Source organism: Alternaria incomplexa, assembly GCF_024043165.1.
Source record: "Alternaria incomplexa strain BMP 0042 chromosome Unknown scaffold_1, whole genome shotgun sequence".
Classification (NCBI taxonomy): domain Eukaryota; kingdom Fungi; phylum Ascomycota; class Dothideomycetes; order Pleosporales; family Pleosporaceae; genus Alternaria; species Alternaria incomplexa.
The window spans coordinates 894827-921085 of record NW_026249850.1 but is presented as its reverse complement, the minus strand read 5'-3'; the positions used below and the strand labels follow the sequence as shown (position 1 = coordinate 921085).

General features: G+C 51.9%; 7 protein-coding genes across 7 annotated transcripts; 2 read left to right on the top strand and 5 right to left on the bottom strand.

The window, feature by feature from the left end:
• Positions 1-1239: 1239 nt before the first annotated feature.
• Positions 1240-2649, bottom strand: J4E90_000324 (uncharacterized protein; the record flags this gene model as incomplete). The annotated part of the gene is made up of 1 exon (XM_051429920.1): positions 1240-2649. The coding sequence occupies one exon, from the start codon at positions 2647-2649 to the stop codon at positions 1240-1242; it is 1410 nt and encodes a 469-aa protein (XP_051295407.1).
• A 6363-nt stretch (positions 2650-9012) lies between these two features.
• On the bottom strand, positions 9013-10660 carry J4E90_000323 (uncharacterized protein; the record flags this gene model as incomplete). Its single annotated transcript, XM_051429919.1, has 3 exons — positions 9013-9952; positions 10001-10449; positions 10496-10660. 3 exons carry the CDS (start codon positions 10658-10660, stop codon positions 9013-9015), a joined length of 1554 nt encoding a protein of 517 aa, XP_051295406.1.
• Positions 10661-11127: 467 nt separating this feature from the next.
• J4E90_000322 (uncharacterized protein) lies at positions 11128-11882 on the bottom strand (the record flags this gene model as incomplete). Its single annotated transcript, XM_051429918.1, has 2 exons — positions 11128-11568; positions 11619-11882. The coding sequence occupies 2 exons, from the start codon at positions 11880-11882 to the stop codon at positions 11128-11130; spliced, it is 705 nt and encodes a 234-aa protein (XP_051295405.1).
• Positions 11883-12333: 451 nt separating this feature from the next.
• J4E90_000321 (uncharacterized protein) lies at positions 12334-13777 on the top strand (the record flags this gene model as incomplete). Its single annotated transcript, XM_051429917.1, has 3 exons — positions 12334-12720; positions 12831-13563; positions 13614-13777. 3 exons carry the CDS (start codon positions 12334-12336, stop codon positions 13775-13777), a joined length of 1284 nt encoding a protein of 427 aa, XP_051295404.1.
• Positions 13778-14357: 580 nt separating this feature from the next.
• J4E90_000320 (uncharacterized protein) lies at positions 14358-15764 on the bottom strand (the record flags this gene model as incomplete). Its single annotated transcript, XM_051429916.1, has 1 exon — positions 14358-15764. The coding sequence occupies one exon, from the start codon at positions 15762-15764 to the stop codon at positions 14358-14360; it is 1407 nt and encodes a 468-aa protein (XP_051295403.1).
• A 370-nt stretch (positions 15765-16134) lies between these two features.
• J4E90_000319 (uncharacterized protein) lies at positions 16135-18514 on the bottom strand (the record flags this gene model as incomplete). The annotated part of the gene is made up of 2 exons (XM_051429915.1): positions 16135-18434; positions 18484-18514. 2 exons carry the CDS (start codon positions 18512-18514, stop codon positions 16135-16137), a joined length of 2331 nt encoding a protein of 776 aa, XP_051295402.1.
• Positions 18515-18829: 315 nt separating this feature from the next.
• Positions 18830-20089, top strand: J4E90_000318 (uncharacterized protein; the record flags this gene model as incomplete). Its single annotated transcript, XM_051429914.1, has 1 exon — positions 18830-20089. The coding sequence occupies one exon, from the start codon at positions 18830-18832 to the stop codon at positions 20087-20089; it is 1260 nt and encodes a 419-aa protein (XP_051295401.1).
• Between the last annotated feature and the right edge of the window lie 6170 nt (positions 20090-26259).

Here is a 26259-nt window from a genome sequence, read left to right as displayed (position 1 = left end):
CCGTAGGGTGTCAGCGCACGTCCCGGCGAAAGCCTCAAGTCACACGGAATCCAACCCCGCATTCACTACTGGCAAACAGATAGACCATCTTCTTGAAGTCCACGCCCGCATTGTTCGATCTGCGATGAAGCCTAAGCTCTTTCGCAAACACAGCATGCAAGATGAGAAAAGCTTGAAGAAATACAAAATTGCCTTGGGAAGATTGGAAACGTCACTATGGAATCTTTTCGAGGCGAAGTTGAAAACGAGTCGCGAGATAAGTTTGAGAGACTGGAAAGGTCAGTGGAAGCGATCCGTGAGAGGAGCTATGTGCCCATAGCTGACGGGAAAGTAGAGCTTGACTCAGGTCTTGTTGTCATACACCAGGACATGAAAATGGCCTTGAGGAGGGCTGAGCAGGGGATGAAGTCTAGTAAAGAGAAGGCCAGGATTGACACCAGTACGACTGAAATGCGACGATTGAGCAAGGAGGTTGAAAGACTCACCAAACCACGAAAGAAGAAGGGTCCACATGCACCCAGACCCAGATATCCTGCGTCTGATGACAGGAACTTGGTCAATCGGTCGTCCTTCAATGACCGCTCTTTTGATCCCGGTTATTGTTAGTCCTCTATAGGCACTGAGTATCGTGACCAGAGAACACTTCCTTCTCCAAACACAGGCACATGACTGGTCTTTGTTCGGAATTTATTGCCTTTCCATGCTTCTATCGTTAATTAGCATCTCTCGCGACCCGCATGACTCTCATTAGGCTCAAGAGCGCTAGCCCTGGGCCCCGTATCTACAATGGTGAAATTGTTGCCGACACTGCACCAAACATATTGGCTGATGGTAGCTTCGAAGAGGTTCTCGAGCTCTTTCTCGGCACGGCAGTCAACTAATACGGCGACATTGCCGGTATCCCTGCACAATCGTACATTCTTCTTGTTCTTAGCTGGTAACCGTGATGCACCCAGGATTCCCGCCTATCGCGCAGGCACTGTGCCGCACCTCGAGCGTCGACAACAAACACTTGCAAAAGTTTCTTTTCGCTTCCAAATCCGGGTTATCGCCTGCCAGAACCATGGTATCGATATCAGCGAGTAGTTGCTTATAGATGCCCATCTCGGCGGCTGATGGAGCCGTCTCAGCTGAATTATGAATATGATGTGCAAGCATGGTGACGAGCGCTGCGATAAGATAGGGATGTACCATCCTGTAAATAGATTAGCATATGTTAGAACGAGATAACGACACCACTCACCAATACAAAGCAACGTTGCCCCGGGGTGCTACTGGCAGTAGACTCAGCAGCCTTTGTGCCTCCAGATATGCTTTGTGTTGCTTCATCTTCGACATCTTGATTAAGCCGTCTAGCTCGAAGGGGTTGACTTCCGAACTCATGTCCATCGCCGTGAACGCGTGTAGTCGATATACAGTTCCGAAGTAGTAAGCCTCCAGTGCAACACAATGACAGATATCTGCTCGATATAGTATCTGTTCCAGCTGGCTAGCAGAGAGATGAAAGATGTGATGTTGCTCGTGAAAGGCCTGTAAGCGTGCGAGCACGATGGCTGTGGCGGCGCTTAGGTCCAGCGGAGTCGTGTTACTTGTCTTGCGAGAGAGTACCTGGTCGATGGCTTCGGTCTGAAGTAAGGCTATCCTTGTGAAGAGCCAGAAGATATGCGCTCGCCAGGTGCCCTCGGTCGCAGTGAGCGCACCAAGCTCGTCTGCTACAAAATCGGAGCAGTTGGCTACGTCTTGAAGCTGGTGTGTTGGTTGCGTGTTGCTTAAAATGCTCAGGCTGATGTCGTTGGTGAAGCAGATCCAGAAAACGCGACGCTGGTGTGCGCCGTCACTGAGCTCCTGTGCCGTTGCATTGCTTTTCTTGCCTTCGTTGGCTAGACTTCTGATGACACGGAGGGCGGTGGAGACGAATTGACCCGCTGGCTTCTTATTACTGCATGGGCTGGCGACGATGAGTAACGCAATACCGACAAGGCATTGTACCTGTCCTAGGGATGGCGGCGCTGTGAGTAGAGAGTCAAGTGTGGAGTAAGCGCGGGCAAGGTAGTACTGGGCCATGTCCATGTTATGGCTGTCACCAGTCGAACTCATGCCACGCATATGATGTGCCATACCAAAGACGATGTACGCACTCGTCCAAGCGATTGCCGAATCATCAGGCAGCCCCGCATAACATGTCCGAAGGTGGTCGGCAATGACATGTGGTTGGTAGAGCGGATAGGCGGTATTTAGGTCAGTCAGGAACTCCGCAAGCAGTGTCGTTCCGAGCTCCGGGGGTGGGAGATACCAGTCACTAGTTGGACTGGTTACTATTGGCAGCGGTGATAGACTGAGATCCTCCGTCGGCCCCGTCCCAAATTGTGCAGCTTGCAGGAAAGCAACATCCTCTTGGAAGTTGGCGGAGATATAGATGCCATCTAACGGAGCCTGCAACGAGGGATCTAACGTCGAAGAGTCGTGACTAGAACCGCCGGTAGACAACGCGCCCAGGTCATCTGCAAACAAACCATCATTATCCGGTAGGAAGCTTTCCATGTCAAAAGGGTCGAAGTCTGGAAGTTGGGGATGAGGGCCAGCCTCCACCTCATGACGCAACGAATCTACCCATGTTGATATTGGAGGTGAATGTTCTGTTGTTTGCATGACCGGTTGTTGGCGCACGTGTGGTTGTGCCACGTTCCGCTCATGTAGCAGAGACTCTAGCCTCTTGATCCGATCCTCATACTCAGATATGCGGTTGCTGAATTATCGTCAATGAGACTTCCATTTGAGAGCTGCAGTCAGATCATACCCTCTTTGTGGTTTCGACCTTTGTTTGCGCGTGTACGTGGTCATGCACGTTTCTTTCAAATTGGTGCACGGCGAGCAGCCCTGAGCACCGTGGTTCCACACGCATCTTCGCTTCCGTTTGCGACACAGATCACAAGCCTGGAAGACGCGTTAGTCTGCTGTTAGACGCGTTCTGAGCGCTCGGAATGCGATGTTCGATGCTCTATAGCTGTACGCGGATGTCGTGGCAGAGTCGCGTCTGAAGCGGATGCAAGGACCCGCAGCGGCCTAAGCCGGATAAATGCTAGCAAACCTACTTACTCGCACCGTGGACGCAGACCCGCGTTTCTCGACGCCACTACTCGACATCGTGAGTTGCCTGATGGTATAATGAGATCAAGGTCTGCTGACATGCTGTTCGGTCTGATGCCTCTTGTCGCTAGCAGAATGGCCGATCCCCGCCGCCCAGTCCGCTGACAAATCTAAACTAGTCACCACTGCCATACAAAGGTTCACTCTCTCAAGGGCTTCAAACGAACACTACCACACGCCGGTGAAAGCTATGATCGAACATCGCAATCAATGACACAATTTCTTCATTTACTATTGATTGATTCCAACTTTAGTAACTCAATGATAAATGCGTTTGCGGGCCAAACGCGCCTTCCAGTTTCGCTAGTACGCGAGACCGAGACCGAAAGCGACCCATTACATTGGTGCAACAAACAGCTTGCGCACATCGTCTTTCCCGTGCTTCTTTACAATATCATACATCCACATCCTAATTCTGAGTCTGATGGTCTCCTACTCACGAAGGCAACGCTCTTCGTACACCAGCGAGCGAAGAAATGAAGGTCATTGGGGGCGCAGAGAACTTCTGGCTATACTCCGAGAAGGAAGGCTACGACATAACGCATCCTGCCGCGCCCAACAGCCCCAAGGTCTACCCTCGCATGACACTACGCACACAGGACTCGCGTGCCATCATTGATCCCACCAGACTGCGCTAGTAGTCGTCGATATGCAAAACTACTTTCTGTCCCCAGCATTTGGGCGGCCGTCGAACAGCCTGGGTCTGCAAGTTGTGGAAAGGCTCACCGAGCAAGCGACACCGGCATGCAGGAAGGCCGGAATTCAAATTCTTTGGCTCGGTTGGGGTCTCACGGATGAGGATATCGAGACTATACCCCCTGCGATTGTCCGTGGTTTCTCAATGGACACAAACTTCAAGGGCGATTGCGAGGTACCTAGTCTTGGAACGAACATCGGACCCATAACGCTAGATGACGGATCTACGGTCGAAGGCGGCGCCGTTCTCATGCGCGATCAATGGAATACCAATCTCTGCAGTGCTTTGGAGAGTTTGGCCCCCCCTGATGATCTAAGAGTTTGGAAGAATCGACTGTCGGGGTTCTGGGGAGGGACCAATGTCGAGAGTGTTTTGAAGGCTCGCGGTATCAGGACATTGATCTTTGCAGGCTGCAACACAGACCAATGTGTTGCTGCTAGTTTGACAGATGCGGTTTGGAGAAATTGGGACTGCCTCTTGTTGAGCAACGGAACTGCTACAACTAGCCCAAAATTCGCCCAGGAGATGGTTGAATTCAACATGGGAGGATGGGGATTCTTACTGAGCTGCAAAGACCTCGTTGACGGTGTGGAGACATTGGAAACAGGCCCCAGTGAAGGGGCTTGAATGCTTGATGTGCGAAGATAAAGTGCATTTAGTGCTAGGAGACAATGCGTCTGGTAGTCATCAGAGAAACGACGAGCTGATGGAGTTTGGACGTCCTTTGCTGCTCCGCTAGAACTCAGGATTGCAGACTGGTGACGTGTACAACCCGGAGATTCGACGATATCAAATCAAGGCCACCCAAAACCCTGGACACGAACTCGCCGTAGAGGTGGGACTGGCATATCGCAGGTGATATGATAGTTATTGTCTTGATGTTCAGCAGTCTTCCTAGCGTCGAGATGAGCTTGCCAATTTCCGCTTCGTACAATTCCCAAGTGAGTAGCTGAGGCCGTAATGACGATGACGGTGTGAACGCGTGTGGGCACAGTATAGGTCGAAGGTCTATATCCCGAATCGCAACTGATATATCGGTGACATGCGAGAGGAGATCGTCAGGCGTTGCGTCTACCCAAGTGTATAGCGAGAGTTGATTGGGGAAGCTGATAGGTCTCTGATAGAGAAACTTGGGTGCTTCTCGCTCGATCTGACGACAGGTATGAAGTATTTCTGGGCCTTGTTCGGGCGATGAGAGGATGTTACGGTAGATTTGCTCCCGCAATTCCGCTGGTAGACTCAGTAATCGATTGCTTTGTGGAGAATCAGCTGCCATGGATAGTTCTGTTTCATTATTGCTCATATGGTGTGGTATTTGAGCCATTCTCGACATCCAGCTACCCGTGTGCGATTTGCCGGTGTCTGCAATTTCGTTCGAGTGCTATTGCTTGTACGAAGGTAGTGTCGGGCATGTGTGCAAAGGCCCTCAGATGAAGTACTGCGTAACCAAGATCAAATGCGTGATGAAGCTCGTCGACAATTCGATGTGGAAGGGGTTGTACTGTGAGCTGTAAAGTGGTATGGGAGTGCTAGTATAGTTTCGATACTAGGCTAGAATCCTATCAGGCCGATAAACCACGGTCCTGATCACTGGAAGTACCTTGAACCTTATAGAATTCCGGCATACAAGTAGCGAGGTATGTAGCGAGACCTCGATTTGGCGTGTCATCGAAGTCGTTGCATAGCCGATACCCCAATTTCACAATACAGAACATCGCGACGAGTGTCCAGATCAGTCCAAACCTGAACTTGAGCATGTTCGAGTTGAGCAGCATCGGTAACTAACCGAACATACGGCGTTATGGCTTCGACTGAATGCGGCAAAAGTGCCGCTGATCGATGGCTTGCAACCGTTTGCAGAGCTCGATACTAGCTCAATGTGGATGCTACATCACCACGTGGATTTTGTAGCGTTCGAGGCGTAGGGCATTGGCATTCTCGGCATATACCAAGAGTGGGCCGTGCAGATATGCCATGGATCAAGTCGTCACCCTACTTCAGCATCACCTTTCGGAGTCTTTGCCGAATTCCACTGGGATACAGGTTAGATGATTGGACATGACCAACTGGAGTGATAGCCTTATCAAACATGGCTAGAGCCCTGCAGTGATCCAAGTCAAGGGCCAGGCACGCTGAAGATTAATAGTCCAGTAAAGTTGCAGACCCTTTGCGCAGATCATACGATATATGGTACCATGTTCTGCCAATCGGTAGTGTCTTACAAGGTAGCGTGGCCCTCACTCGCTTGGTGTTCGTGTGCAGATTGGACACCTACTTGCCATGAACGGCTGTCGAGCATGCAGTGATGGAGTTGATCGACCATGATTTCCAAGGGAGCGTTCCAATACAATAGTTGAGAGCCTGTTTGGAAAACTCGTACTCGTGGTGGTGAATGTAGAGATAACGACGGAAGCGGACAAGACACATTTAAAGTTCTGTCGATTAGCCAATAGTTCGCGGTCTGTGGTCGGGAGCTCTCAGCTATGTGATATGAATGCTGGGCAGCTTGTATTCCATTTGGGAGCCAGTCCGCTGATGTTTCGATATGCCGGCAGATGGTTCAAAGACACGCGGCAGCCTTCGCGATCCGGGGTGCAGCAACGGCGGGTGCAGCGATCTGCGGAAATGTGCGTTAGGGTGGCTCGGTCTGGACAAAGCACTGTGACAGTGAGATGCGTATTGGCATTTGATGTGTGGTGAAGCTTCATTATTGATGGCGTTCCCAAAGGGTGGTGCAGGAGGCGTGAAGTTGACCCTGGGAAGGAGGCGACTAGCGGATGACGCTTGCGCAGAGATGGCCCCACTTCAGCCCTGAGGGCACCTGCTCGATATCACATCGCTCCATCCCGACCACCTGCAAGCCGACACAGCAAAATCTGATCGCATCGATGATTACCACGGCACATTATACTACACGTCGAGTCCCTTATTTGCCGCTTCAAGCGGCCTCCTCAGCCCCCCTCGCAAGCTGCCTTCTGGAGAGACGTGCGCTTTTCGGCCCAATCCCGCTGAGTCTGAGGATTACGATCTCTCTCATTTGATGAGTATCCCGCTGAAAAGAGAGGAACATCAGCCACATTATACATCAGGCTGTCTTGAATCGGATACGCAGCCAGATCTATGAGGACTTCGGTGCAGCTCAGAACGCCATCACGGTTCGCTTCTTCACATCGACTGAACGCGGAAAGGGGTCTCCTTATCTGGGCCACCAGAATCCCCACCCCGAACAGCTCCCATGCCACGCTCATAGCAAAAGCAAAGGGAAATCGTACCGGCTGGCGAAAGATTGCGCAACGTAAACTTTCGATTTCAAACGTCGGCTAGAACCGCGTCGCAGCCTCTTGCAGGATGTCTATCGCCAGACCACGCGCCACGCCTGTCACACCACCAAACGCAATGAGTTTTTCAAATCGCAATGACTCCATCAAAATGTGGATTACTTCAGCAAGTCTAGAGCCATGCATGCCGCGAGCACAACCACGTGGAATCAGCCATCCCGCACAAGACCGCACGCGAGATATCCGCCTCACAGTCGTACGAGTGGCTTCGCCCAAGCGACACAACACCATCACATGCACCCCGACGCCTTCATTGCACCAGAATGCTAGCTGTGATTTCCGAAACACAAGAACGGAATTTCGTAACGAAGTCTGTTCTGATTAACATCGGCAGGGCACCGAAAAAGTCGTGGTTGCGTCCTCGGCAAAGCAGTAAGCTGGCTCCTGCATGTCTGGCGGTATTCAGACACCACGCATTCTATGTACAGCCTCAGCCTACGCAACCGAATGTCATCAGCAGGTCTCCATCACCTCTCCCTTGACAGTCCAGCAAAAGCACTCCGGGCCGCAGAAGTCACACTCCCAGTCATCTCTTCCCCTGCATTCTCGCTTAGAGCCTTCAGTAGGCTTCTGTGTTGTGGTACTATTTACACAGTCTTCGCCTTCTTCTCTTCTGTCTTTTCCTTTTGCCTCATTTTCACCACACGCTCTTTCAGACCCGCGACATGCCTCGGTGTCGGAAGCACGATACGGCCCAAAATACGCCGCCGCATCCCACTCCCCATCTCTCTCCTCTGCTTTCCGGCTCAGAGCCCGCGTCTGGATCATCCACTGATATTGATGAAAGGATGAACTGTTTCGGTACGTCATGACCAAACAGCCTCCACCAATCCGGTGCTAGATCCTTCAAGATGGGATCATGATACCCCTCCACATACTGATACAACGGCGGCATGGAAGCATCCTCAGTCGACGAATCGTCGTAATGGTGGGCGTAGCAGTGATGGCGAACATAGCAGTCCCCCTGGTGGTAGAACCGTTCACACCCGTTCTCGTGCTTGCGGCCGTAAGAGTAGTCTTCCTCAACGTCCACATACCGCGCATCATACCACTCCGCGGCTTCCTCTCCCGTAGTAGGATGCGTATACGGGTACCAACACCCCGGCTGCCACATGTTCGCTTGGGCAGGTGCAAACGTTGGTGGTAGTACCATGTACCCCCCTAGCTGTCGTTGAATGCTATCTTCGCTGAAAGCTGGCATGATTTCGCTCGCATATAGCGTGCCATTATGTTGCCGGTGTTGTTGGTGTCCCGCTTGGTTATAGGCCGCTTCCTGGTACAGCATTTCGGGTGCATTGGATTGGGGACTAGGCTTGCGTGGAGACTTTCTGCGGCGGTTGGGGTTGCGCTTTGTCATCTTCGCTCCTGGTGTATGGATGGAGATCTGTGGTGATAGTATGTGGGTGGGGAGAATACAGGTGTGAAGATGGGCGTCGTGCTGTATGAAAGGGTGTAGTGTCTTCAGCAAGTAGAGTATCAAGGGGGTACAGTGTAGAAATATAGTCGTGTGTGTTGCAGATTTTATCACACCATTGACTTTGACGAACATGGTCCCCCGTCGCATGCAACCATGGGATCTGTGAAGAGAACCAAAGTTGCGCATGTGACATGAACCAGACTTTGACAGAAAAGCATCATCGAATTGACTGCGTGAGATATTTCACATCCACGAAGCTGTGATGATGGAGTGGTGCAAGACAAACCAATGGCATTGTCATATATTCAAAGCCGTGACTATGACCTACCAAACGGCCTACCCTGGTCAGACGTCGCGGCGCCGAACCTCCATGAGCGCATGCAGACCCCACACTGCCATTCATACATCACGATCTAAGCAAGTTTCCCATCCTTCACTTTGTACAACACCGACCCACTCCCCGGCTCACTAACCACGATCGCCCCCTTCAACTTCTCCTCGCTGATATCCGGAAACCTCTTCTTATAATACTTCTCCACCCACGCTTTCTTAACCGCCTCAACCTTATCTTTCGGCACAAGATGCACACTGCATCCACCCCAGCCCGCGCCCGTAAGCCTGCTACCACAACTTCCAGCCGCGCGAGCTAAATCGCACAGCTCGTCCAGCTCGGGACAACTGCAGTCGTAGATCTCGCGGCATGAGTCTTGTGTCGTGTTCATGAGGTCGCCGAGGGACTGGAGGTATGCGCGGTCGTTTGATGGGGGGGATGCGAGGAGCGATCGGAATTTGATCACGCGGAGGGCTTCTGTGAAGACGTGTAGCGCGCGCTGTCGGAGCATGAACTTTTCGGCGCGCACGGGGAACTTGGACATGTAGCGTTCGTTCAATTCGTCTTCTGAGATACCCAGCAGTCCGCTAATTTGCGCACGTGTGTAGCCGTCTTCTTGGGGGAGGTAGTCTTTGGTGTGTTGGATTAGCTTCGTGAGTTGCGTTTCGAAATCTGACACGGAGATCTTTGTGTTGTCGGAGACGCTCTCTTTATCTTCGAAGTAGGTGTCGTGGAAGCCGCGGAGGCTGACACCGAGAGGGGAGGAGTCCGTTGGGAGTTCTTTCTTTAGACCGAATGCTTTGGCTAGGAAGACGGCTGCTAGTGTGCATTCTACGACGCGCAGGTTGTAGCATACGGGCGCTGTAACGTGCTTGTCGGCGGCGACAAAGCTCTGAGCGGTAACGAAGACGAGTTCGGGGTCGGTCTTGGGAAACTCGATGTTTGTGTAGTTTAGGCTGGGCTTGAAGGATACGTATAGGGCCGAGCCGCGGAGGGAGAAGACGGAGGCTGCTTGGTCCATGCTGAGGACGTGTTAGCCGTGATACTTCCATGTACTTCACTGTACTCACCCTCCAGAGTTGACACCGACTGCGCGCTCGGAGACAATAGCAAGCTCGCAAAGTTCGGTCTTGTCAATTTTCTCCTCACCATTCGCAGCCAGCACAGCCAAAGAGCTTGTGCAGACAACGGATGCTGAACTCGAGAGGCCACCACCACTCGGCACTGTGCCATCGCATACAATATCCATACCCACGGATGTGAACTTTCCTCGCTTCTTTTGTAGTAGTTGTGATACACCCTTCAGTCCAGACTTGAAGTAGTTAGTCCACTCATGCTCGGTCGCGTCGATTGGGATCTCTCCCTCGGGAATGTCGAACTCGCGGGTGGGGAATTTCTCTGAGTTGAGGTTGGCTATCCGTACTCGCGGCTTCTCTTCAGATGGTCGCACAGCTACGGCCATGATGAAGTCGGCGGTAATGGCCATGGGCAGAACCTCGTACAGGGAGTAGTCGATGTGCTACAATCATTAGTGACAGGTAATAGACTTCTGGCAGGTAATTTACCTCGCCGATGATGTTGACGCGTCCAGGACTCCTAGCGATAAAGTCTGCTTGCTTGCCATAGAGGTCCTTGAACTTGGCGAGTAGGCTATCCCATCGCTTTGTCTCGACTGGGAGCGCGTCTTCGGGGTAGATGTCGCGTAGCGACGTTGCTGTCGGGACCTCCATTGCGCGATCTAGAAGTTCGAAATTGCAAAAAGCAAGAGAAGGAGAAACAGAAAGCAGGTTGAATGGCAGGAAAAGCAGAATCTATTTAATCCCCGGATCGTCGCAAGATCTCAAGTAAATGTACGGCGGGGTCCAACTGACGACAAGTGGGGTTCTCAGACCTTCCCGTTTTGAGAAGCGCATCCGCATCACCAACGGCCCGTGAGCTGCATCGAGCTGCAGGTACGGATTTGAGGTCTCGTGTCGCGGTTGCTCGGGGGGAAAACGCCGTGGTAAGATGAGCTATGGATGCCCGGCGATGGTAAGATGAGAGAAACTGAGTGAGGCGTTCCGAAATTGCGCGATAAATTATGCTGACCTCAGCACTCGACACCACCAGACTGCAAAGTATACGACGCAGGTGGAACTGTCGATTGGGTATTTCATGTATACGTTCGAGGTGAGGCGAAGGCGTATGTGCAATCCCATCAACCCAAGCCTCTACCTCGTCCCCGCGGAAGCCCTCGTCCAATGCCGCTGCCTGCTCGACCTCGTGAGTCGCTGCGACTGATACCACGTCCGGTCTGTCCGCCTACGCCGGTATAGTTCCCTGTGGACGATGTCGAAGCACCGCGTGGCCGGACGCCCCTGCCTCTGCCTCGAGTACCTGCCCTGGGAGCCGCCTCAGCCTTTCTGCGATCCTCTTCTATCTTCCTAGCCGCAGCTTCTCTCCGCGCCTGCTCGTCTGCCGCCCGACGTTGTGCAGCCTGCTGGCGGTGTACCTCTTCCTCCTCGATGTCAACCAAATCTTGCGACGCACCCTGCCATTGCGGGTTCAAGATTAGACGCTGGTTATGTTCTGTTTGGGAAAGTATGCGCGTCCATGTTTGGAGCAAGGTAGACGCATTCTGGACGGTGCGTGATACAGTCTATTCATCGTCAGTCTAGAGACTGCGGCAGTTCTACTATTGTCCCTTACAGCCATGTTGTCCTTGGCCTTCTGCAGGCTTTCTACCACGCCCTCGATGACCTTGTTGACGTTTCGTATGCTCTCCAACTCCCTGCGCAATGCTGCTTCGCGCGCCTCTTCTGTCGTGTAATGCGACTCCTTTGACCGTGTCTTTGCTGCATCATTGTCCGCATCTTTTGTCTGCTTCTTGGTCTTGCGTGCCGCAGGCGTGTCAAACAACGCGTCCGTGTCCGAGTCGGAGAGGTCAAGCGCGCCCAGGTTCGGCGGGTCCATGCTGTGTAAATGTGTTGTGTATTGTGTCGGACTCTTCTAGACGAATTGATTTGGTGAGTTTCAACGACTGACAGGTTGGCTTGTTTGACGTATTTGGTTTGGCGGGGCCAGCGGTTAGCAGGGGTTTGTTGATGTTCCGCGTTGCGCCAAGGAAGGAGCACCAGCCATCTGCACCTGCCGTCCCAACCTCGCGACTTCATTCCCCGTCGTGACATAGCCCATTGTCTCCACCCGGCTTTGTCCTTCACCTTCACCATCACCAGCCCTACCGCCATCTCCACTTGCGCGCATATCGATACTGCCTCCATTGTCATCCCAACGTTGAAGCGCTGCGACATCGAGCTTGCTGTGGCATTGTTTTGATTTTGGATACCCACAATTCGCCCTGTATTGCTACAACAACACCACAACTGCCCTATCCCAAACAAACACCCGCATCATCCCACCCAACATGGAGCGCACGCCGTCCCCGCCCCGCCGCGTCCACACGCCGCCCGCGCCGCTGTATGGAGACAACTACGAGCCGTTTTCACCGCGCCGATCGCGCAGAGTGGCCGCCCAGCACGACGCTCACACTCACCAACAGGAGCGGTCAAGCCCACGGACCAGGCGCGACATCACGCCAACGGCCTCTTCTCACGCCAAGCGTTCTGCTGCCCGCGCAAACGCTTCCTTTGCACTCTCACCCCCATCGTCGCCTGCATCCCCACAACACCAACACCTCCGCTCTCCACGCTCGACCCGTCGCGCGCCCTTGGACCTCAACCCGCTCGACTCTGACTCCGACACTGCTGCACCAAGCTCGTCCCGGCGCACCTTGTTTGCGAACATGGCTCCTGTATGTTACCTGAGGTGACCGCCTGGGCCCGGTGCGGTTGACAAACAACCGCGTCGAGTGCCAGACGGCCTCCACACCTACTACAACCCAACATGCTAACTTCTCCACAGGGCATGCTCCCAACTCCCGCAAAGACGCCGCGCAAGCGTCGCATCGAAGACGTCAGCTCGACCGCGCGCGTGTTGTTCCCCGCCAACCGACCTTCAACCATCGACGAAGCCATGCCGACCCCGCGCAAGGGCCGCAAGACTAAGAACCTCTACACTCTAGAGAGCTTCGCCCAGCAGATGGACGAGAACACTGAAAAGATCCCCATCTACACTGACTCCAAGGAGCGCGTACCCACTCCTGGTGCTCAGACTGAAGATAACCCATTCATCACCGTCAAGGGCAAGGGCAAGGCAAAGGCTGCTCCCCAAAAGTCAAGGAAGGTCGTCGACCGAAAGACTGCCAAGATGGAGGCGGCTGTCGACCGTGACGAAGGAATGGTATACATCTTCCGAGGTCGCAAGGTCTTCCGCAAGTTCCACGACGACGCACCCTCCGGCGCCTCAGCGGCAGAGGAAGACGACGACCTCTCCGCCGATGACAAGCAAGTCCGCCGCCAGATTGGTTATGAGGCCCGCCGTCCGCTCACTCGTTCGTCTATCAAACCCCGTCTTCTGTTCCAAGCAGAGATCAAAGAGCGCAACCGCGCAAACGGTGTTGAGACCGACGACGAGGAGGCGACCACCGACATCGATGCGTCCGTCGCGACCCCGAGCCGCAAGAAGGGCAAGAACGCCGTCCCAACACCATCCTTGCTCACATCGCCGCCGCCTACGACCCGCAAGCTCAAGAAGGGTAAGTCTCTTCAATTTTCGCCAATGAATCCCCCGCTTATACAGTAGCAGAGATCTCGTTTGATTCATGGTCGCGTGTCAAGTCAGCGCACAGCTCCAGCAGCTCCACCAAGACATCCAAGAAGCGCAGCGGTGAGCCGCTCGAGCGCGAGGCAGCAGACAAGCGGGCTCGCAGTGAGCACTCTACCTCATCCATGTCAATTGACAACATCTAACGGCCTTCAGCCCGTTCGTCTTGAACAAGTCTTCCTCGTAGCTTGTGTTGAGATGCTATCACCAAGCGTTCCCAACTCCCCTTTTGCATCAGGTCCTTTGTGACTGATTGTTTGCATAGCGAGCGTTTGCTTTTTGTGTTCTTCGACCTATGCGAGTCGAGGAACAGGATCAGGATACCCACGATTACATTACGAAAAGGTTCGCACTACTGACGGCCTTTAATGTTTGTTTGGCATTGAAGAGGGATGAGAACCTTTCTTTGCCGAGAAGGCATTGTAATCGGTGTTTTCTCTGGGACATTTACTGGACAGCACGCATATGTGCGTTGCCCAGAGTAACTTAGTTAGTAAGTAGGGAATACGGATTTGACTGCGGGATCACGGTATGCGGTTGCTTGGTATCTGGGCGTCTCGATGAACAGACACCGAGCTGGTATACGGTGCTTAGCGGTTGAATCGATGGTAATGGGAGGACATGGAAGGGAACGTAGTATAGATCAAGGAAAATACGAGTGATAACTCTGAATGTGCTTATTTGACTGAACGTGAATGTAAATACCCCTCTCTCTATGATGTTCCCTCACCGCCGTCCCAGATCAATATCCAAAACCTTGACCATCCCGTCATCTCTGTCCCCTCCCTCTCCCTTTACCCCAAAGAAAGGCACAACCCCCCTATTCACCACACCCTCAAAAAGCCCCTCAATCATCCCACTCAACTCGCTCCCCGTCTGCCTGAAATCCGGAAACGCATTCACCTCCAGCAGATACGTGTTCAGTCCGCCATCCTCCTCTACCCCTACCATGAAATCCAGCCCGAAAATCTCAAAGCTGTTAGGCAGCGGCTGGAAATGAATCGACATCCCCCTCGCCGCAGCTTCGAATGTCGCGGCTGTCGTTTCCTTGATCTGCTCGAATACTTTGTCTTTCCAATCCGGCTTTGCGTCTAGTTTGATAGATCCGAGGTCGGGTTGTGTAGGTAAAGAGTCGGGGAGAGACCAAAATAACCCCACACTGCCCTCCCTATCCCCACTCTCCTGTAAACACGTGTTTGTCAGATGCGCGCGCATGGCTTCGTCGCGGTCGTTTTGTAACACGTCGGACCAAGGGGGGACGTAGGGGCGTGCGGCGAAGAGGGCGAGCATGGGTCGGTAGACGAAGACTTGGAGAGCGGATGTGGCGAGGACATATGTGCGGATGTGGAATTTGCGCAGTTCTGGAGTGGGAGCGTTGGGAGGAGAGAGGAGTAACGGGGGGTGGATGTAAGGTTGTGCGATGAAGTGGCGGAGTTGGGATGTCATGATGCCGTTTCCCTCTTCTTTCTCTTTCTCGTCTTTCCCCTGCTCGCCAATGCTGAGACTGCTGTTGGCGCCGGTATCACTTCTCGCATCTTCCTCCTCTTCTTCGTCCTCATCATCACTCTCAGGATCCCACTCCTCGAAAATCCCAGTCAACCCCTCCTCACTGCTAAACAACCTAATCCCTTGCCCCCTCTCACTCATCCCCGGTTTCAAAATCCACCATTCCTTCTTCTTCTCATCTTCTTGACTCTCATTCCTCGCCCAACTCTCCTTCAACTCCCACGCTTCAACCAATGCATCATCCAGAAACTCGGCGTAGTCGACTTCAAACTCCACGCTCGGCTTGACGTGTTTCTTAAGTACGCTATCGGGGTATTTGGTTATCCAATTGGCGATGGTGGTGCTGAGGTAGTGTTTCCGGATTAGGGCTTTGCGAATTATGTAGGCGTTGGCGAGACTACTGGAGGAGTTTTCAATGAGGTGGTCGAAGTCGATGGATTCGTATTGGACCCATTGGAGGAGGCGGGAGGAGGGGGAGGGGAGTTGGGATAGAGATGTTATCAACTCATAAGATGATTCTGGCAAGCGCTTCTCAAGTGCGGCGATGATAAGGGGTTGGACGTAGGGGTCTTCGTAGTTGATGAGAGCGTAGATCTTCTCTGAGGGTTTGGGGTCTGACGTCGCCATGTTATTGTAATTCGTTTCCTGAAAGTGGTGGTCCTGCTCTTTCCCTCGGTGATGTGGTCGCACGTGCGTCGTTGGTATAGTTAGGAATACCTCACTTCTCTCCGGATGAACAGTCTCAGAACCTTGGTAAGGTAAACGCAGTATACAATTCAGCGTAACAAAGCGGGTATAATATTGTACAAGTAAAACAAAAGGAAAGTCGTTAATGCGGCTTCGCTCCACGCTAAAGCCTTCGGTATCCATCAGCCCAGAAAAGTCGAAATGCACCCCGTTGCTCGCTTAGCTCTAGCCAATCAGCGAGCTTTGTGACCCAAACGCCCTCCCCTTCATGTTTTTTTGTGTATGCCTCCCCTAGTGTTTTCCAAAAGAATTAAACAACTTCCAAATCGTCATCGTCGTCGTCGTCCATGGCAGCAATAAGACCAGCGTCGAGACCGCCGAGACTCTCGCGGCCTGGCTCGCGGATGCCTTTTCCGGCTAGCAAGAGACGCGCCTTCTTCTTCGCTGGACTGGCTTCGCGTGTACCGCGGAATGCAGAAGGGAAAGAAGTATCCTTCTTCGGTGATGGGATACGGCCGTACTTGAAGCCCCAGCCGACGGGGTCGCTCGAGTTGGATGATTTCGCCGATGCTGTTCGTTTACGTTTAACAGGCGCCAAAGAAACATCGGCTGACGTACGGTTAAGTAGACTGGTAAAGTCTACGTCGGCTGGCTTGTCAGGCTTTGCGCCTGAGGAACCTTGCGACGATGTGTAGCCTCTTGCGGGGAGGTTCTGGGTACCAGCACCCTTGAGCTTCATGTAGTCGCCTCCGGTACTGCCATCTCCCATCGTGCCGAGCTTCTTTGCTAGTTCTCTTTCCTTCTCTTTTTCGGCTAGTTGCTTGCGGAAGCGGTCCTCTCGGCCTGCTCCGCCTTCCCAGTTTTGGTGGTCGCGGTCGATGAGTTTGGCTGCGCCGCCGGGACGTGGTGCAATGTAGACGGTCTCGTGGAGTTCTCGGTCGTGATACTTGCCTTCCCTCTTGAGTTCATCACCTTTCGGGCCACCGCGTCGGCCAAACATGCCGCCGCCTGGACCTCCGCCAAACCCGGTCATGGTGTTGACTTGCATGCGGCCTTTCTTGGCCTTGTCCACCTGAAGTTGGATGTGGAACTCGCAGAATTCGGTCTTGCGACCGTCGATCCACTGACCACACTCCTTGCCGTCTTTCCGTTGTGCATGGCAGAAGTCTAGATCTCGCGCTGTACCAAGTTCAAGGATGGTGTCGTCAGAACTTGACAACTTCAGCGAGAATTTGCCGGTATCGCGGTTCCGTGGTGGCATGATATCGGGGTTGAGTATGGCGACTAGTGTACCAAGAGGGAGTTTCCAGAATTGCGAAAAGCCAGTGTCGAACAGGAAGAGATCGAGCTCCCATTTGAGATCCGTGAGACGAATAACCATAAACTTGCCGTTCTGGTCCAAGTTCTTGTCCTGGTTGCCCTTGGTCTGGTCCTTTGCTGCGTTCTTGGAGTTTTGCGGTGTCGACTTGGAGCAGATAACCCCAAGAACAACATAGTCGTTCTCCCAATCTGGCGGATCGTATTCTGGCGCCTTGACGGTTTTCAGCAGTTGAGGTATTGTCAAGACCGTCTTGCCTTCCAGCGTGCGCGTGACTACATTGTGTTGCATTTCCCTCGACTTGAGGTGGAGACCAGAGAACGATTCGAAACTAGGAGCATCGGCGCTTTCGTCGCGCGACGAGATCTCGGCGTATTTTGTGGCTGTCGGAGTTGAGCCAAAGCTGCTAGACGTGGCCTTGGAAGAGGACGAGGTCGGGCGTGAGCTTTCGGGCCTGAAAGACAATGTGGAGCCTGGTCTTGGAGTGGGCGGACCCCCAAATGTACGGTTCTGTAGACTTTGCGTTCGGCTGTGATTCCTCAGGGCCGGCGGAGGCATGTCGCGTGAAGTCTTGGTATCGGTACTCTGAGATGAGCTGGTTCGTGATAGCGACGGCCGGTCTTTCAGCGCTTCGATGTTCTGCAGCCCAAACCCCCTACTCCGTCTCTGTTCAGCCTTGTCCTCCTTCTCTTCACGCTCCTTCTCCTTGTTCCTGCTCTCTGCGATGCGCTCACTGAAGGACTTGATCTTGGGCGGCTCGACCTCTTTCGACGAGCCCAGCCGCGACATGCGCCCGCTGACAGCACTTCCCGGCCGCTTGAGACTAACGTCGCGGGCTGTGAGTCCCTTGTCTATGCCCAGCATGACGCGCGCAGGACTCTTCGGCTCGGTTGGCGCTTGTCGCATCCGGACTGGTGATCGCGGTACCTCGACGTCGGTCTCTTGCCTGGTCTCGGGCCGCGGCAGGTCGATTCTGCGCATGCCGGTGGCCATGCTCGCTCGTGATGACGCTCCATTGCGATCCAGATCCTGGGACTCGTTCTTCTTCTTCTGCAGCGCCTTCAGCTTCAGCTTGGCCTCGATGGCCTGGAGTTGCAGCTGGAGTGTCTCCTCATCCTCCTCTCCATCGCTGCCGGCTGGCACACCTCCGCGCGACATTGGGCGGCGTTTCGAGGGGGATGGCGATGCTGAGTCGCGCTGGCGGCGGCTCTCGTACCTCTTACGGCCGGATGGCGAGCTGAGAAGGGCTTCGACGGGCGACTGCGGGGGCCAGTTGGGCTGGTTGTTCTTGACTGTCACTAGAGTCAGCGCACGCATGGCACCTTCGTATGGGCGACTTACCTTTTGACTTGGGGCTCTCCCGCACAATCATTGTTGTGATGGTGCAATATCGGATGCGCTATCTCGCAGTGGCCCATAGCAACGCCAATACTGGAAGCGGGAAAAGCAAGATGGGAAACAGTCGATCGTCAGGCAGGACTCACAAGCGCATAGCCCGGTCCCGTAGCGTTTGTTGACACCGGACTGTGGTTCACCCCAGACTAATCTAATCCGAAACCGTGACGTGACAGGGATTGCGCGTCTAAGGTTGCGCCCACGCGACGCGCTTGAACTCCGATTCCACCACGAACTCGATACACCACATTCAAGACTGTATATGCCCAATTGGACCAGCAGACACCTCGCAATGGCGCGCACACGCTCGAAACCCGCAAAGGCCGCTACTAAAGAATCCACGCCCGAACCTACCACCACAGCCAAACCGCTGCCCGCAAGCACATCGAACCCCCCGAAACTGTTCGTATTACCAAAAGACACATCCAAAGACGCGCGCATAGTCAGCCTCGACAACCCCGCAAATGATACACCATCACGATACTACTTCTGCCCCCAGAAAGGGTTCTACGAGTTCACGCGCATCGCTGCGCCAAAGAAAGACTTCAAGAGTTGGTTGATAACAGGAGAGAAGAGCGAGGATGGCACCACCGAGGAAGCAGACGCCTCACGGGTAGGCAGCGGCTACATCACCAAATCCGCCGATCTCTTCATCGCAACACCCATCGACATCCTCTTCCTCATCCTCCCCGCCCTCACACCAAAGTCAGCAAAAGACACGAAGCAACACTTCCTCGCCTTCGATGACTACCTCGACACACTCTCATCCGCTTCACCACATTGGAAAGCGCTGTTATCGCAATATCCTACCCTAAAATCAATGATAGAAACCAAGATGCGAAGGATATGCGACAAAGTCGACGCAGGCGAAGAGTCCATGTACCGCCTGTCCCACACCAAGCTTCTCGAGGTCTTTGTCGCAAAGGCCGAGCGCATGGTGAAGAAGGGGCTTCCGCCATCGATGGAGGAGAGATTCATCAAGACAGCCCTGGAGATACCCGTCATGAGCATAAAGCGTGAGGAAAGCACACTAAGCACCATTACACCAACCCCCGACGGTGACTCAGAAAAGGAGAACAGCACAACAGTCGACTCGCAAACAAGCGTCACAACAACAATAACACCACCCGACGACGCCCCCTCAAAACCCACCCTCACAACACCCCCCGAAATCCCACACCTCCTCCGCCTCCGCACATCCCTAACCTACCTCCTCTCCTCCTACACTCCCCCCTCCCTCCGCACACCCTTACTCGCCCTCCTATCCCCACGCTTCACACCCCTCGACACTCACCTCACCGCCATCGCAACGCTTAAATCCGAAGCGCTGTCTCTACGCAGTATATCAGACAACATCAGTCGTAAACGCGCGATTGAAGAAGACGAAGAGAAGATTGCCGAGAGGGAAGAGAAGAAGCGGAAGAAGGAGGATGAGGAGAGGAAGAAGAAGAGTGAGGGGAGGGGGGTTAAGGCTCTCAAGAAGGTGGATACGAGTGGGATGAAGAAGATGAGTAGTTTTTTTAGTGTTAAGCCAAAGGCGCAGGGGAAGTAGGAGGGGTGGGATGGGTGGAGGAGGAGGGGAGGTTGGATTGCATGTGTACGATAGTAGGGAAGCTTTGAAGGTATGAGGTTGGAGCACCACAGGTTCGGTGATGATGATCATCACCATAGTATTAAGAAATTGAATCAAGATGAGCCCTCTCTCGCACGGGCAGCGCACTCAATGATCTTGTACTCATTCGGTTTTGGTACAACCCGGGCAGAAGGAGAAGAGCCGGAGCCATGAGTCTGACCTCGGTCTATTTTGGGACTCCAGAATTAGAGCTGTCGTAAAAAAGGTTAGAACAAGAACCCCAAGGGGTATTTATACACCTCCCAGTCCTGCGCTAAGAGCAATTATGATCCGCCGTAAGATTTAGTGAACGAGAGCAACGCACTCCATGAAGTTGTTGGCCCAGAGTTTTGGATAATAACCCAGGGGGGAGAGCAGAGCCGGAGCCATCGCTCGTCTTTACTCTTTGTTTTGGAACTCCAGAATCGGAGGTGCTGTAGAGAAGAGAGAGGCAGAAGCTGGAGAAGTATTTTAAATATACACGTCCCGGTTGTTCGCCGAGAACATCGCCTTCTTGTCGTCGAATGTTAACACCGCGAGCAACGCACTCCATGGGTTGTTGATGAAGAGTTTTGGAAAATGATCGAGAGAAGAAAGAGCAAGAGTCGAAGCCATGGCGCGTTTCCTTTGGTGATTTTGGACTCCAAGACTGGAGGTGTGGTAGAGAGAAGAGAAAGGCAGACCCAAGAGTGGTATTAATACACGTTCTCAGCCCAGTGTCAGCAACATGGACTTCTAGTCCTGCAGTTTCAACAGCGCCCGCAGCGCACTCCATTAGCGGCTTGAAGAAGTGTTTTGGAGAACGTCCCAGAAAGACAGACAAACTCATGTGAAGATTTTTTCCTTTTCTTTAGACTCCAGAAGTGGGAATGTTGTAGAGAAGAGAAAGGCAGACCCGAGAGTGGTATTTATACACGTCCTTGCTCCGCGCCGAGAGCATGTCGCATTTCTTGATCGGATTCAAACAGCGTGACCACTGCTCTCTCATGTGATGTTGCGGGAACGCTTTCGATGTTTCCAGGAACTTCGTTTTTCCCACATGGTTATCCTCTGATTCTCTTTCAATTTCTCTCTTTCTCCGATCTCTCTCATAGCATCGCTTGACACGATTTTGAATCGTCTCAGGACCATAGGGTATGGCGACTGGAGGTTTGATGAAGTAGATGCAGTCCAACAGACAGTCATTTGGCGCCATCTGTCTGTTTTGATCTGGGGAAGCACATCTCTGGTGTAGGAGACGGGAGAACCACCAGAAACAGACATTTTAGTGTCGGTCTAGATTTCCTGAGTATATCCGACATGAGGAAAATCCGTTGTTGTTTTGGAAGTCGAAGGGAGGAACAGACATAGAAGTGCGAGAGCGAGATTTTGGACAGAACGACATGCGCCTAATACGAATCCATTTTGGTATATGGGAGGAAGGGTTGAGAAGGGAGAAAGCTCGCAGCTTGCACGACGTTTTATATCTCGAGTATACTACCGTCTTTTAGTACAGAAGAGGAGGAAGAGTATCCGAAGCGAACATGGTGTTTTCAGATGCCGATTTTGGATACTGCAGCCCGTACATGAAGGCTGCTGTTGTTTTGGAAGTCGAACGTAGGAGCCGACGCATGGCCATAACCTGCGCTAGCTTTTTGGATCGGACGACATGGTGCCATAGTAGTCGTAATTTTCAACAAAAAAGAGTAAGCTTCGAGGAGAGAAGAAGCTAGCAGATTCGAACGCGGTTTATAACCTGTTTCTGACGCTGTCACTTGGTATGATTGTTGTGATAACACTAGACTGTTGAGGCATGTGGAGACATTCCACTGTCGAGATAGACTTTTGGGCACATGTATAAATGATATCATGTTTTTTGGGTGGAAGGACGAAACATACATGTCTTCTGCACTTCATGCTCTTGAACCGAACGACTTGCGAGGTCAGGATGCCTATTTTGATCAAGTAGAGGAGGATTTTAGCGGAGAACAGGCTCGCAACTTCCACTGCTTTCATAACTCGAGCGTTGGACTGCTTTCTGGCATGAAAGAGGGGGGTTCAGCCAGAAAGGACCATAAGTTCCGTTGTCCTAATCTTTTGAACACAGGCCGCAAACATGTAGGTGTTTGTTTAAGGGTAATCGCAGAAGCAGACATGGCTTTGTAGAAGCGATCGTTTTGGACGGAACGACATGTATTTGCGGACCCGTCCTTTTTAATAGAATAGGGTATGCTATAAGAAGATAGAAAGCTCGCAGCTTCTGCAGCATCTTATACCCCCAGGACTAGAGACATCTTGGCGGTCGCTGCTATTTGGGTAATATGTCATGAACAAGACGATGACACTGACGAAAACATTACCAGGATGTCATCGTTTTTGAATCCATATTAGGGCTGATGAAGATGACAAAGCCTTTGACTCTGGAACGCGATCATGGATGTAGTTGTGGCTGACTTTCATGAGATTTGCCGCTGCGTGTTTGAGTCGGAAGAAGGGCAAGACGCTCATATCAAGGCCGAATGTAGTGTTTGGTGAGCGATAAATGTGCGAAGCTCTTCGTGAGAGATCCCATGGCGTCCAGCCGTAGAACCTTTGGAGTCAAACAACATGGATGTGACATTGCTCAATTTCGATAGTTGGACTGCGGACTGGAAGCCCAGGAGGACATGGAGCGGTCATTGTGTTTTTTTCGGCCTATCTGGAGAGACCTGAGAACAATGTCATGGATGTAGATCTTGCGGAATGCTGGACATCCTGTGTTTTTTCGTACATTTTCTGCGTGGCCTCGGAGAGAGCCAGAAAGCATACCTTTCTTTCTAGCGACTTTTTGTCATGTATGCCGAGAAGGAGAGTGGAAGAAGAACAGGAGAAGAAGACATGTAAATTCTTTGATCCGCTTTTGGTGCTCGCTCTCGCAGAAACCAGACATGGGCGCGACGCGTGAAGATTTTGATTTCAGAAATGAGCGGATCGAATGGTTGAGGAAGAAGAGCAGAAGCAGTAGCTTTTATACATCCTCAGCACCGACACCAGCTCATTTGGAGCTCGTGTCTAGCTTTCCAGCTGTTTAAACATGTCCAAGGGGTTTGCATAAGCATGTACACAGCGACTTCGTGAGGAATAATCCATCACATTGATGAGCGTGATGTTTGGTGTTAATTTTGGATGCATATCCAATAGAGACAGCAAAATCAGGACGTTGTTCATGTGATCTTTAAGGCAAATGTTAGACATAGCTTTTCTTTCATCAATCTTGCCGCTCGAGAGAAGATCAGTTCATGCGATGTTGGTGGCGAATTTTCATTTTCAGAACATGCCAGTCCTTCTCGTTTGTTTAGGAACTGTAGGATCTTAAGAACTTTCAACACATCCGAACATCTTCGCCAGGCTTTTGAAGTTTGCGTGTTTCTAGTGCTTCAGAAGAGGAGGAAGAAGCAGGTGTCTTGTAGCAGAAGTTGTAGAGCCGACGGGCCCATCCAAATCCGAGGATGGCCCTTTTGGAGAATAGCGGAGTGAAGTTCTCTCATCAGGCTGCTACATCGAATTCCTCGATGAAGTCTTGATTTTGATGAAATGCATGTCGGATGCACGGCTCGTCTTTTTTATCTACGCGGAGATGCTCGACACATCGAAAAGTTCTATCATCGTTTTGGAAAATGTGGAAGCTGCGCAGGAGGCAGACAACATCAGAAGCCTTGGTGTAAATTTTAGTAAAAGGAAAGTGCAGTGTGATAAAGGAGAAGGTCAGCTAGATACCGAGATTTATATAGTGCTTCGACGCTAACAGCCCCGCTTTCCCGCATCGTCATGATAGCCGTGACCACCAGAATACCATCTTTCATCGCCAAACGGCATTTCGATGTTGAGTAGCGTTCATTCTAGACGGAGTGTTTGCCTAGGGCCGGATGCGTCGAAACTCGAACATGTGCGCATTATCTGGTTATTTGAAAATGGCAGTTGCGATCTCATTTCCTTCCCAGCTGGCGTCGACACAACAACTGCGAAGGACAGCTAGGTCATCTGGTCTTGTTTTGAAGCTTCCAAGCCTGGACAGCATAAAATAGGTACTGTCCGCTTTCGTATCCTGCCTGGAACAAGGATGCAGCCATAGTACATCGCGGAATTTATTTGAGTATTTTGGAAAAGACGACAGGTTGTCCAATCATAAGGGGCCATAATGGGCCTTTTGGACAATCATGGAAAGAAGTATGTGAATGAGGATGTGAGGTGCAGTGCCAGGGAAAGGCTTTATACACAGTCTGCCAACACTCCGCAGTGAAGCGGCATCAACTAGACTTTCCGCGGATTGGATCATGACAACAGTAGTGGAAATTTTCGAGAGCGCAGCAAGTCCATGCGTAGTGGACGTCGTGTTTTCAAAAAGACTGCCAGATCCAGAGAAGGCGGAACCATAGCTTTCCTGGTATCCGTATCTTGGTAAAGCAAGAAAAAGGACTTTTGATGAGGAAAATAGAAGGTTGGCACTCGAAAAGAGGTCTTTATACACGAGCCCAGCTCCGGTCGCACGTGACGGTCATGAAAAAAAAGACGGGAAAGACAACACCGGCGGCTGGTTCATTCGCCGCGGTGGTGCATATTTGAGGCGGCACGATGCCGGGCTGTATTTGTTTCACTTCGAAAGCACCGCCGGGCACGCACACATGAGAAGTCTACATGCTTCTTTTAGTGTACCATGAGCAAATCATGACGAAGTTTTGCGCGAAAGGAACGGAAGTCTCGCCCATGGGTCGAACCAGTTATGATTTTGAAAAATACGGCGTTTTGAAGAATTTTCATTCGAGGAGAGGAGACACAAGGTCGGTGAAACTTATGTCCTCTGCGAAGTCCACAGAGCCATACCTTGGAAGATGAGATATTTTTGGATTATCGTCTCATACGTCGAAACTCTACCGTCTTTTCGAGGGGACGCGACATATCGCTGGGGTAGTTCCGATTCTAGCGACATTATTATTCTCATGCCATCTTCGCTGGACAGTTTGAGCAGATCAGAGGGGCTTGCAGACCGCAGCGAACATGGCAAACGTTGGTTTCGGATTTGGAAAAGACACAGAGGCCATACAAAGGACCAGCCATCGTTTTGGAAGTTTCGAAAAAGAACAGAGAAGAGCGAGCCATTGTTAGTGCCAAACACGTTTTTGGAATTCACTAGAAAGCTAGTGTATTGTAGAAAGAAGGAGAGAGGGCCTGGCAAAGAGAATCATTTATACACATCACGCCACTCCACAGCATAGCAATGTGTGAAGGCCGCTCTGTCAGGAGCTACGCAGACATCGGAGCAAACTTCTTAGCGTTTTCAATATATCATCCTTGCGATTTCTCTCATTCGTGAGGGCAGTAGCGTTTTCAAACATCGGGTGAAGGCCCAATCCTTTAAGAAGCTTCTTCCAGACCTTCAAGCAGACAGCATAGACTGGAGATGGATCGTTTTCGAGAGCGCAACGCCGTTTCCATAGGCAAAACAAGACTGGCTTTTGAGGTGCTGGGTCGAAGAGGAGGGGAGACGCCGCACATGCAGCGTAACGAACTTTATTTTGGAGAACATCGCTTTAGTGATTGATGGGTAGAAGATAAGGACGGGGCAGCGAGGAGGAGCTTTTATACGCAACTTCCTGAGTCAAACAAGCGTGGAAATGCGAAAGTCTGAGATCTCCCTCGTCATGTCACATGTTGTGGTATATAAGAGATTGTAAGGTACCTAGTCACAGCAGAGAGCATCCAAAAGCCCTGTCGTGTTTTGAGAAACCGTCGCTCTCATGTTCCATAAAGATTGTGAGTTTGGACCTTGTAATGCGAACGCAGAGGCGCGGAGAGAAGCTCATGAATGTGCTGCAACCTGGTTTTTGTTTTGCTGTTGCAACAAGATCGGAAAGACTGAAATCAGTTCATGAATACGAAGAGATGATGTTTTGATAATGTGAGTGTTGAGACGCAGAGACCAGCTCATGCGCACGACGAAAGCATCATTCGGTAATGCAAGAGCAGAGACAGAGGAGCTTTCCCATAAAACTTTCTTACGGGGCTTTTCGATAATGTAACAGCGGAACCGCAGAGCCAGAGACATGAAAAAGTTGCGCACTGCTTTTGAAGTGAAGTGCAAGGAGCTGTAGGGA